We start from the raw sequence: 13,600 nt of genomic DNA on the forward strand, positions 1-13,600 counted from the left end.
TAAATAATAACAATGCTTACAACATTATATAAATATATACAACTTGTTAAAGGTTACAGCTTATGTTTCGATATTGATTGAATAGTTAATAATTGGAATTGTTTGATTAACACTTTAGATTACGAAACAAATACACTGCGATCTAACGCTGTGTATTCGACATTAGTTCGGCTACAGATTAGTGCCAAATTGCGAAGCACCCACTGTATTTGTTGTTGTTGTTGTTGTCTTGTCCTTTGAAGAGTCTTAGATGTTTCCGTGCGCTCCTCGTACTGCTTTGGCTATGTCTGTGATTTTGTTTGTATAGAGCTGTTGTTCAGGATTAGGATCTATTTCTTGCAAGGCTGCTGTAATTGCTGGACAGGTAAAGATGTGAGTGGGTGTCAGTTCCGTATTGGGGCAGTTGTTGCAGTTTCTATATGTTCTCGTATCATCTGTATTGATCTTCATTCCTCTATAATGTCCTGTTCGTAGTCTTGCTATCGTAGTGGAGGTCCTTCTGTCAGCATTGATCTCGGGAATTTGATGTTGTATCACTGATTTCAATGGAATTAGTTTAGCTTTTGCTAGTGCATTGGCATCAGCAAGAGTTATCATATGAGTTTCTTGGTTGAGTTCTCTGGCCTCTTTTGCTAATTTATCAGCTGCTTCGTTGTGATCAATGCCTACATGAGCAGGAATCCATTGTAGAATGCAACTTTTACCTAAACACTTTAGATGATTTAAGAGTTTATGGATGTCTTGTGTGAGCTTGGTATTGCCATTTTTGATTGCCTCCATAGCTGATCTTGAGTCACTGTAAATTATAATTCCTTCAGATTGTTGAGATGATGATAGATTTAAGTAGGCTTCTAGTGCTTTAATTATTGCGTAGAGTTCGCTGGTAAAATTGGAAGCGATTCTCCCAGATCCAACTTTTATTGAAAGTTTTTCACCTTTCGGGAGTAGAAGGAGAACACCAGCGCCTCCATTAATCATATTGGTGTCTGATGATCCATCGGTATAACAAATAACCTGTTTGGAGGATGAAAGAAGGTTGATGGTATTTAGGCCTTTTTCTTTAAGCATTTCTTTTGGTTCTTTTTTTGTACAGAGTTTGGTAAGGTTTAGATTTATGAAGGTATTTGAAGGTAAAGGACTGGAAAATAGAGGTTCTTTGTTTATGTGGACATTTAGCTGATCAAGACCTATTTCTTTCCTGATAGTGTCATCATATTGTAAAGTCGATGATCTGTGAAGTCTGCAAATTTGGTTCCAATGTTCATAGGTTTTTAGGGAGACATGATCACTTTGGTAGCTTCTGATATTATTTATGAATTTTATGGTGGCAAATTTTCGTCTGTCCTCCAGCAGGTCAAGCCCACATTCCTGTTGGGCTCTGATGTTGTTAGTGGATGAGACTGCACCAATGATAATCTTGGATGCTTTTGCTTGTATTTTGTCTAGGTTTTTCTTTACCGATGAAGCCGAAGGTGACCAGATAGGTGCTGCATATTCCATTATTGGCCTTATTAGTGTAGTGTAAGTAGTTTTGAGGATTTTTGGCTTTGCACCCCAATTTGTTCCACAAAGCCTTTTCAGTATATTTAATTTTTTTAGAGCTCTGTTGGAAGTGTTAGAGATGTGTTGTGCAAAACGTAATTCCTGATCAAGCGTAATACCAAGGTATTTTGGATTTGTGACTTTTTCAATTAGCTTGTTATTGATCATGACTTTGGGATTGTAGGAATGTCTATTTTTCCTGTCTGTACTAAATGTACTTAGTTTTGTTTTGTCTGGGTTGATTTTAAGTTTGAGTTCGTTTGACCATTTTTCTAATCCTCTCATGGATTTGTTTAGAATTTCCTCTGATATTTGTGATATGGGTTATAAATCTTAGTTCAGTATCTAGAGTTAGGCCTCAGTATTTGGAAGACTGTTTTTTCTATTTTGGTATTATATATTTTGATTTGGGGGTTGTTGTAATTGTGTCTATTTTTTTCTATCAGTGGAGAAGATACTAATATTCTGATCTAGTAATTTGAGTTCCTTTGCCCATCTTTCTAAGCCTCTTATTGATTTATTTAGGACTTTTTCAGATTATTGCGGATTACTCTTGTGCGCCAGATTGCTATATCATCCTCATAGCATGCTACTTTTGTGTCATTACGTGAGAATGAATATTGTTCATATAGATGAGATATAGGAGTGGGCTTAGAACAGAACCTTCAGGAACTCCAGCCCAAGTTTAATGTATATTGGAAGAAGTTCCATTAACTTTTACTTTAAATTTTCTACCTTTCATGATATCTGAAATCCAAATTAATGTGTTCCCCCTTATGAAAAGTGTCCATATTATCACATTCAACCAATTGCAGCCAGACTCGCCGATATTCGTTTGCGCTTCTTATTGCACGTAACTAGTGAATCTGACACTGCTCTTTGGACAGTGTATAATAAGCTTGCTCACATTATTTCTGTGAGATATGAAAGGGTCAACTATTTTTTGCAAATCTTATTTCATTTTGTTAAAATAACATATGATTATTTATTTATTATAGATACAAGGCTGAATTATGACGAGTGTCGCTGTTGAAAATATGAAAAGAATTATTATATTTTTTCAATTATGGTTACACAAAACAAATACGCTGAGATCTAATGCAATTGGTGTGAGAGATCGCGCCAATAGCACGTAGACTCGCTGATATTCGTTTAAGCTTGACACTGCTCCTTGGCTTGTCTATAGTATGCTTGCGCTCGTTATTTCTGTGAGATACGAAACTTTTATTATTGGTGTTTGTTCGTGGTGAGGGTGATATTTTTAATAAAGCAATTCTTAACATGTAAATTTAGTTATTAATAAATTGGTTATTAATTAGGGAAAAAAGAATTTTTTAAATTTTATTTTGTATCTGCAGCACCCCCACTTAAAATTTTCACCAGCCGCCACTGAGAAGGAGTAGCCATAGTATTCAACACAAAATACGAGGCTAATCTTCTTGAATAACAGGAAGTCTCAAGTAGAGTAATGTGAGCAAATATGAGAACAGGGAACTGGACAACGAGACTTATTTGTGCCTATGGTCCCATAGAAGGTTCTACTAAGGTAGAAGTGGAGGAATTTTTTGAGGCTTTAGAAAAAGCAACTGACACAATGAAAAAGGAAAAGTTGGGGATATAAATAGCAGAGTAGGAATTGTCAGGCATAGAAAAATATTTTGGAAAAATTTGGAGAAAAGAGCAAAGCTAATAATAATGGCAAATACCTGTTGGATTTCTGCTCAGGACATGGGCTGCTTATTACTAACACCACGTTCCAACATAAAAATGTGCACAAATTCACATGGAGAGAAGAGGCAAGGAATAAGAAAAGTCTCATTGACTATGTTATTGTTGATAGTGATGTTTTCTCCCTGGTGCAGGACACAAGAGTGTACAGAGGATTTGAAATTGGAAGCGATCACTATTTAGTCTTGAGCAGAATAAAATTCAATTTCATATTGAAAAGAATAACACGTAAGAAAGTTTTAAAACGAATAAAAGTTGAGCAGCTCTCAGATGCGAACTGTAGACTAAAATACACAAAGATTATTGAAGAAAAAATGAAAGAGTTTGAGAACAGGAAGCAAACCTTGCAGATTCAGTGGCAAGCCTTGAAGAATGTGGTGTAGTTGTCTGCAAGGATAGAAAAATTAGAACTCCATGGTGGACACAGGAAGTTAAAGAGGCAGTGAAGGAAAAGAAGAAAGCATATCAAAAGTTCCTGGCAAATAAGTCAGCTTGTGCTCTTAGAGAATACAGAGACAAATGTAAGAAAGCTAAACAGTGTGTAAAACTAGCTAAACAAAAGTCATGGGAGGACTTTGGCAAGAACATAGAAAATAAATTTCAAGAAGGTGGCAAAATATTCTGGAGGTTGTTGAAGAAGCTAGAGATGATAAAGGTGACATGAAAACAGGAGAAAAAGATACCCTTGAAGTATGGAGTAATTACTTTGAAAAACTGCTAAATGAAACAAGCAGTGATGATAGCACAGTGGTAAAAAACACCGACTAGGCATGCAGTCAGGAATACATATCCATACTTGAAGTAGAAAAAGCCATCAAAGGCTTGAAATGTGGAAAGGCAGCAGGAGTAGATGATATTCGACCAGAAATGCTGAAGTAAGGTGGTATAAAAGTCTTACACTGGCAGCACTGCATAGTTAAGAAAGCCTGGACAGAGGGACGAATTCCCGATGATTGGAGTAGAGCTCTCATAGTACCCATATTTAAAAAGGGAAATAAAACTGAATGTGAGAATTCAGAGGTATTTCCCTACTGAGTGTTCCTGGTAAGATATATGCAAGTATACTTGAGAAACGGTTGAGAAGAATTGTGGAAGAAAAGCTTGGTGAAGAACAAGCTGGATTCCGGCCAAATAGAGGATGCCAGGATCAGATCTTCACTTTATGACAAATAGTCGAGAAAGCAAGAAATATAACAGATCTGTATTTAAGTTTTGTCGATTTGGAAAAGGCATATGACAAAGTTCTAAGAGAGAAGCTATTCAATATGCTACAGTTATATGGTGTCAATGGGGTATTATATCAAGCAATACTTAGTCTTTATTTGAGTTGTGAGTCAGCAGTTAGAATTGAAGGAAGTACAGGAAGATGGTTTAATGTTAAATCTGGTCTGAGACAAGGATGTACATTATCCCCTCTGTTATTCATTATCTATATGGATCACATTATGAAGGAAAGTGGTATTAAAGATGATATCAAAATTGGAGTTGTTAATGTCAGCTGTTTGCTTTATGCGGACGATGTTATACTTCTAAATAAATCTGCTACAAGTCTGCAAGATTCACTGACTAAATTGAATAACTGTTGTAATAGATATGGTATGACAGTTAGCAATAAAAAGACAAAGACAATGAAAATAGGCAAAATCATTGAAAATGTCAACTGTGCTGTGAATGGAGAACCTGTGGCACAAGTAAAACATTTCAGCTACTTAGGCACGATTTTTAGTGAAGATGGTAAATTAAATATAGAAATAGACGACAGAATCAACAAATCTGTTATGGTAGGAAGTCAATTGAATAAATTTATATGGAGTAAGAGAGAAATTAGTCAGAACACTAAATTAGCTGTATACAAGACAGTGTTCAAACCAATTTTAACTTATGGATCTCTGAGAGCTGGGTCAGAAGTAAAACACTTGACCAAAGACTAGAGACCGCAGATATGAGAGTCCTGAGAAAGATTCGAGGTGTGAACAGATGCATCAATGGCAATATCATATTAAAAACAACGATATTAGGAAAGAACTTGACATTGCCAGTATCCAGGAATGCGTTAGCAGAGCTAATCTCAGGTGGTATGGTCACTTAAACATAATGGGCAGGGAAAGACTTCCAAAACAGGTGTTCTCTGCCAGGTTGGCAGGAAAATGACCCAAAGGAAGACCAAGATATAGGTGGATTGATATGGTACAAAGTGCCTTAGACGATAGAAATATAAGATCTGATAATGTTGGACTCTTAACAAGTAACAGACTGATTTGGAGGAAAATTGTTGATACGAAGTTAGTAATGAGGTAAATTTTTCATGTAGTACTATCATATCCTGTACACCCCTTGAGGGTACATGGCAGGAATTTGATGATGAGTATTGTATGCACAATACATACAATCTATTGAGCCTTAGATGTTGGAAGGGAGTCTTCTTTATCCTGTTCTACCTCTTCTCGTTTCCTCTTTGCTTGAACAGCAATGAGGAACTGATGAAGGGTGGACTGTCTCTCTCTCTTTTTCAAGATGGTTTTGAAGTGATGCATGATGGTGTTGTTGAACAAGTCTGTCATTCTACTCATATCAGCAGTCAGTGGTGTACTAAGGATTGAATCTTGGGGTGGCCAAGTTGAGTAGATGATTTGAGAATACACACTACGCATTGCATATGACCTATGACTGAGCATTTGCAGTGATTGCTAATTCATAAGTAGTATAGAAATAGAAGACATGACACAACATAAATAAAAAAAATGAATTTTAATTAGGAAAAGATTTTTGGAAAATTTTCTAGTGTTTTCCCTTTTTCTTTTAGGCCTTCCCCCCCCCCCCCCCCACCTTCCGTGGTGCACCACTGTCAGCAGTGTTGGGGTGCCATTCCAAACAAACAGACTGCACCTTCTCCCAGTGGAATAAAACTTCTTTAATGGCAGCTGTTGGCATCGGCCCCTTTTCCCTGCCATCCTCTTCTTCAGGTGAAATTCCTCCTTCTCTCTCTCTCCTTTGTTTGGTGTTCACTGAGTGCTCCGAGTTCTTCCATGGTCAGTTCATCATCATGATCCTCCACAAGCTATTCTACATCAGCCTCATCAATCTCTTCAATGTCGAGATTCTTCACCGTCGAAATGATCTCTCGCATGGCTGCAGCTGCTTCTGATTCTCCAGCTGCTTGGTCTGCACTTTTGTCATCCTGAGAAAAATTAGGAATGAGTTTCTTCCACGATGCACAAAGGGTTCTCTGTGTCATTCCATCCCAGGCAGTTTTAATAAAGGAAATGGCGTGGAGAATGTTGAACTCAGTTTTCCAGAAGTCCTTCAGTGTCTTGTCAGAAGAGTGAGTCAAGTCAAAAAGCCATGAGAACAAATCCTTGGTGTAAAGATTTTTAAAACATGCAATCACTTCTTGATCCATGGGGTGGATCAGTGACGTCATGTTTGGAGGCAAGAACTGGACTGGAATTTCAAGAATGTCCTCTAAGTCTTGAGGGTAGGCACTAGCATTGTCAAGGATCAGCAGTGCTTTCAAAGGCAAATTGTTGTCAGTGAGGAACTTCTTCACACTCGGGGCAAACACCTCAAAAATCCAATCTTTGAAAACTTGCTGATCTACCTAGGCTTTTGCATTGGATTTCCACATGGTAGTTTGGACTTAATGATTTTCTTCCCAAAACACCAAGGATTTTCTGAGTGGCAGACCAGAAGTGGCTTAAGTTTAAAGTCTCCGCTTGCATTGGCTGCCAATAACAAGGTAAGCCTATCTTTCATAGGCTTATGTCTTGGGAGTTTCACTTCTTCTTGCATGATGCAAGTTCGATTTGGCAAGCGCTTCCAAAATAACCTAGTTTCATCCCTGTTAAAAATTTGCTGTAGCAGGTAGCCTTCCTTCCTGATTAAATCTTCAAATTTTTTCACAAACTTTTCTGCAGCCTCTTTATCTGCACTAGCAGCTTCCCCATGTCTGAGAACACTATGGATGCCTATTCTACCTTGGAATCTGTGAAACCAGCCTCGACTTGCTTTGAATTCCTCAGTCTGATCTGAGGTACATCCAGGAGTTTTCTTCTGCAATTCTTCAAAAATTAACCTAGCCTTCTCACAGATTATTGCCTGAGTTACTGGATCTCCCTTCATCTGTCTTTCTCTAATCCAGGTGATAAGCAGCTTTTCCATCCCTTCATTGATTGAAGATCTATTCTTGTCAGAAATATTCATTGCACCAGCAGACACCCTAGCACCCATAATCTTCTCTCTCTGTTGCCACAGTTGACCTAGGAACACCATACTCTTGAGCTATATCTGTAATTGTTCTACCTTTCTGCACTTTATCTACAATTTCTTTCTTCTTCTCTATGATCAACCAAGTGTGCTTCTTTCCTGAATTATTCCTCTGTTCACTTCTCTTTGGACCCATTCTTAAATTTCACTCAAAAAAATAATAACAACTACGGATGCACAAAATTTTTACTTTCTGAAAAATACAGAATTGAAAATTAGCACAAACAACGTGAGCAAACACCAATGCAGTCCAACAAGAAATGACAAATAACATCGCACAATTCCATGCAAGCACATGCACTGGCCCGCGAAATTCAACAGTCGAATTGCGAGGCACCACTGTATATCTAAATAAAGCTCTTAAAAAGCTTAATATCATCAAAAGGCATTTTTAGTGGAACAAAGTGGGGTGCAAAACCAAAAACACTCAAAACTACATATACAGCACTCATATGACCCATTATGGAATATGCCTCAACAATCTGGGCTCCAGCTTCCACTAGCTCAAAAGAAAAGCTTGACAGAGAGTACAATCAAGAGCAGCAAAAATTATTATAGTGCAGTCTCATCCACAAATAATTTAAAAGCTCAACAAGAGTGTGAGCTTCACATACTAGAAGACAGAAGAAAACTCTCCACAGTTAAGTTCACTAACAGAATCAGAAGCCAACAACAGGATCACATCTCACTCAGGACTTTTGATACCTGGACCAGAAAACCTAGATTAACGAGATCATCTACTTTACAATATGATCATGAAATTAGATAACAAATAGATTTAGAGCACCTGTCCATTGAAATAACCAAAGAGCCATTCTTTTCCACTAAACTACCAAAAAAACACAATGATTAACTTAAATCTTCTAGAACCATGTTCAAAAAAGGATTCACAGCATGTAAATAAAAAAGAAAAGGACTTGACACTATACATCACTTAAATAATCTAAACCATGTCATTGCCAACACTGACGGATCATCTGATGAAGTACTCAACCAAGGAGGAGCAGGGGTTTTTATAACTCTACCTGGAGGTGAGGAAATGCAAATCAAAACCACAGCTGACAAAATAGCTTCAAACTTCACTTGTGAATTAACAGCCATACAAGCAGCTTTCAACTTCTATCTCTCTAATCCAGTAATAAATATAACAGAAGGAATAACCATCTAGAGCAACTCAAAATCTGCACTTGAAGCACTAAAAAATAGAAAAACAAAACTCACACAAGAAATTCATGAACAACTAACAATTTTAAATTTGAAAAATAAAAACTGTACACTGCTCATGCAGCCAAAGAGGCAAGATACTTACCTCAAAAATTACACCCACTATCAAGAAGAAGAATGAAATCAGCGAAATAAATGAAAATAGAGAAATAAACACAATCATTGCCTTCAATATTTACACGAGCAGTGTACAGTTTTTATTTTTCAAATTTAAAGTTGTTAGTTGTTCATGAATTTCCTGTGTGAGTTTTTGTTTTTCAATCATCACCAGGCTAAGAACACTATAAAGGCATGAAAATTCATCTGGACGGTATTAGAAGTTATGAAACATGCAAAAACTGTCCAGGGGCCAAACATCCACCCATATCTATTCTTGTCCAGCAATTGCAGCTGCTCTACAGAAAATACAATAATCCTACAGAAAAGCTCTACTCCACCAAAGTTCAAGAGATTGCCAAAGAAGTTCTACAGGGCCCACGGTCATATCTAGAAGTTCTTCAGTGGACTCAACAACAATTAATTTATACTCTCCTATATATATATATATATATATATATGTTCATATTATTTACTGACTGAATTCCGACAATTAGAAAAACAAATTAATTTAATTTAACACACAACATGTTTCATCGGAATGCCAACTTCTTCAGGTGTGACAACATTAAAAGCAAATAAAAAACACCATAAAGAAACATTGTACCACTACAGTAACAGACTATGAACTGGAATTAAGTTTGAACTGAAGATACAGTCAGGGCTAAAGTTCTATTGTTAGGCATATGCAAGCATGTGACTTCACGAGTGCACCAGTATCTGATAGCAGAGCTATGCGAGTCTGCCAAACTATAACTAAGGTTACTCTTTATGTGAGAAGAATCGAGGATAATTTCTTTGGATTCAACCATGCGCCATTCTACTTCATCGTGGCATATATGAATGTTTGATGTTGTATTCCAGTCAATTTCGTTTTGGTGGCCTTCATTATTTGTGTTTACTGAGAACAGGACATGGCTTGAGAGGGCGCTTGCTCTGGTTCTACTATAAGTGATGTCTCTCTGATGTTCTTCGAGACGCAGAAGGATGGGCTTCTCCGTTTGGCCATAATATATCTTCCTACAGTCACATATGATTTTATATACACCTGGAAACTGAAGATGGTTGTGAGCCTGTTTTGGTTGGCTTAGAATTGATCTGAATTTAGGAAGAGTGGAAAAGCACGTTTTTATATTAAATTTTTTCAAAATTCTTCTTAGTTTCCAGGAAAGCGAGCTGATGTACGGTAAAGAGATATAACCCTTGGGGTTGTCCCGTGTCTCTGTTGTTTTGGGGATGGCGGTATAGTTGTTTTATCGATAGTTTTTGAAGAGTAGTTATTATTTGTGAAGGTACTTTTGAGATGTTGTAGTTCATTTTTTAGCTCCTCCTCATCTGACAGTACAGATCTGGCACGATGAGCTAGAGTGGAGATGATACCTAACTTCTGTGCTGGATAGTGGTGTGAGGACACATGCAGGTATCTATCTGTGTGCATTGTTCAATTTATCAAGTGAACTAGAAAAGAAAGCTTTAATATTCAGCATTTATAACATATAGTATATAAAATTTAGTTCTTTCGATCATAAAGTATATACAAGCAGTGAAAGAAAGAAGGGAAATATATAAACACAACTACAATATTTGATTTATGCAAGAATAAACACATTTCAAAAGTTACGAATTCTTCAAATAATACTTACTCCAAAGCTCTGCTGTCCTCCTCTTGCATTTGGGTGGTATAAGTTTTGCATGTTCATTCCTTCACCTGTAACATTTTAATTTGCAGTGAAAAATATTTGTAAATTAAATACACATATAAATATTCTTTATCTCAAAATTACAATATCAATGATTAAGCAGGAGAAAATTCTCAATCTTAAACAATTAATTATTTAATTTTTAGCTGGATCTGCAATTTGACTCTTATTAGTGTCAAATTGCATTCTGCTAGTATAACTTTCAACTATATGGTAGCACACTTATAGCAATGACTGATGGAAACACTATAAGATTCTTTTGATGTTTGCAAAGTAGTTCAATGGTTATTTGATTGCACAGATTATATGAAAGCAACTATGGCTATGAGATGAGTGTATCATATCTGTAAATTGAAGTATTTTCTAACAGTTTGTATCATGTAGGATGAAAAAAATTTAAATTCTGAGAAGAAAACTCTGCCACCTTGGTAAGGTTAGCTAACTCACCTTTAGTTGACTAAGGCTCATAAATATTTTTCTCACGAAATGATGAGGTTTTTTTTTTTTTTTTTTTAAAGGAAACTGTGTTAAGGAAACTGATAACACTATAGAGGCACTGGAAATTAGCTACAAATGAACTAAGGATGTTGTGTTCTACAGCAGACAAATCTATTAAGGCTAAGCCTTTTTATTTTATTTTATTTTTTGGTACACTAAATGGAGACTTATTAAGACAATATCCTTAATAATTGGGAAAATGGAACTGAGGTATGAATTATGGACTAATAATTCATGGTCATCAAATTGCTGATATTGATCCTCAGTGAGGATGTGGTACAGAATACTATGATAATACAACATGAAAAAAGTTTTGCTTCATATGGACAATTTTCCTTGAAATTAGTCTGTTATCTGTCAGGACTCTAATACTGTCAGATCTTATATTTCGTTCTGCTAATGCATTTTTAAGTGCATCAAATCTACATAGATCTTGTTCCTCCTCTAGATCTTACCATCAAACATGTCTTTTGCTAACTTTTCATCTCCTATTCTGTTTAAGTAATCGAAACACCTTACAGCAGCTCTGCTCACATATTCCTGAATGCGAACCATGTCAATCCTTCTTTATATCTTCCTTTTTCATATGATTCTGCCACTGATACCATCTCTTCAGTGCGCTAATTTTTTCCTCATAACACATCATATCTGTGATCTCTAGCTTTTGACCAACTGCTTTATTTCAAACTGAGCTCTCAGATCGATGAGATCCATGGCTCAAGTCTGTCTTGTATACAGCAAGTTCAATTTTATTTTATTTTATTTTTAAATTTTGCTTATTCCATGTAAATTTATTCACTTGATTCCTACCATACCAGCTTTATTCATTCTGATGTCTATTTCCATATTTAATTTGCCATCTTCAGTAAATATTGTGCTTGAAGGGATGAAATGTTTTACCTTTTCTATAGTATTTCCAGAAATTCAGGATGTAGCTGATGTTTTCAATAGGGATGTGCTGAAGAGGGATTTGGCAGAAGCATACTAAATTAAATTTCATAAAAATGTTTAAAAATAAAAATAAAATAAAATAAATAAAAAATACACACATTAAAAACTGATAAAAACAAAAAAAAATATATCCATTAAAAATGCTTTTTAATGGATATATTTTTTTTTTGTTCAATTTGTTTATAAAATTTAATTCTGCTTTGGTTGAATATTCAGTGCTTCGGCCAAATTGCAACTTGGCTGAATCTAAATCATGTGACCACATGAAAATAAATGAAAGAATAAATAAATATACATATATGTATATATAGAAACTTGGAAAGTTTTGAAAAGTGACAGGAGTGCTTACGAGAATACAATCTTCGGTACTGCAGTTGCCTTAGCTTGCACTACTTAAAAGACACATACACACTATATTCACCTCTTATTAGTTCTTTTGATTAAGGTTTCAGGTTTCTGGCTTGACAGATGTTTTGAACTGTTGTTCTCATCAGAGATCAGGTAGAAACCATTAACCAACAAGCGCACTCATTTAATATCAAAGCAATTCTGTTTCAGAGAACTGTACTTTCATAACAGAACAGCAGCTGGTGCTTAAAGAGTAATTATCAATGATGAATCTAAACATATTCATTTTGGCATTGTACAATAAACATTAACTAATCCATATTTCATGCACTAACTCAGAAAGATTTCAAGTAGTGCAAGCTAAGACAACTCCGATTCTGGTCTTGTTCTCATAAACTTGCTGATAAATTTTTGAAACATCACTTTCTTTCTATATTTGACTATAAAATATAGATGGATCCATAATATTCTCCTTTTTGATATAATAAAACTATTCTTTGACTTCACAGAGAACACTGTATTTAAAAAACAATACAGCATAAAAATCAGAACAAAATATTGCACTTATTCCTTCAAACAATAAAAATATAATGGAACTTATTTTAAATTGTGAAATATAGAGAATAATTATGGATTTAATAATCAAAATGAATTTGCAATAAATTATGATGTAGGAAAATGAATTTTTCAGCATTTTTTGGAGTAGCATACGCCTGGTTTCTTCAAAAATATTTCTGACTCTTACACTAATGCATACAATGTTCATCACACCACTCCTAAAGCTCATTTCATGTCAGTGGATTCAGAACTCCTAATGGCAAACCATTCCATTTATTTACTGCTCTCCAAGCAAAACCCTGAGTTCTCACTTCTATGTAAAGCACGCTCTTATTTGATTTCCATTGATGATCCCTGCCCTTTCCACATATTGAAAATTTTTCCTGCATCTACCTTATATACAATTCTCCTTTAGTAATTCGTTTCTTTCATATCCCCTCTTTTCTTTTAACCAAATTATGCACTCAACTGTCTCCACAGCAAGCATTTCGTAGTTCTACTCCATTCTGGTTAATCATGATATCTTATTTATTCCTAAAGTCTGACAGGTGAGGAAATATAGCACAGTAGTCCAGATGGTCATATAAAGGTCTTATTGGAGCACAGTTACTGCTTTGCTACCCATCACTGAGTTTTTAAGCATGCCAGTAATTCCATGTTATTTTTGTCATTGTTGCAAATTATACAGAGAG

General features: G+C 35.6%; 1 protein-coding gene across 2 annotated transcripts in view; it reads right to left on the reverse strand.

Annotated features, from left to right (window-relative positions):
* LOC150108851 (helicase ARIP4) overlaps positions 1-13,600 on the reverse strand; it is a 619,923-nt gene that overhangs the window by 16,438 nt on the left and 589,885 nt on the right. For both annotated transcript variants that reach the window (XM_090403746.1, XM_090403737.1), the window contains one exon: positions 10,497-10,561. In XM_090403746.1, coding sequence (XP_090259872.1) covers positions 10,497-10,561 — 65 coding nt within the window. The remainder of the gene's footprint in view (positions 1-10,496; positions 10,562-13,600) is intronic.

This window comes from Typopeltis vanoorti, chromosome 2 (assembly GCF_054136105.1).
Source record: "Typopeltis vanoorti isolate ZY-2024b chromosome 2, IOZ_Tvanoo_1.0, whole genome shotgun sequence".
Lineage (NCBI taxonomy): Eukaryota > Metazoa > Arthropoda > Arachnida > Uropygi > Thelyphonidae > Typopeltis > Typopeltis vanoorti.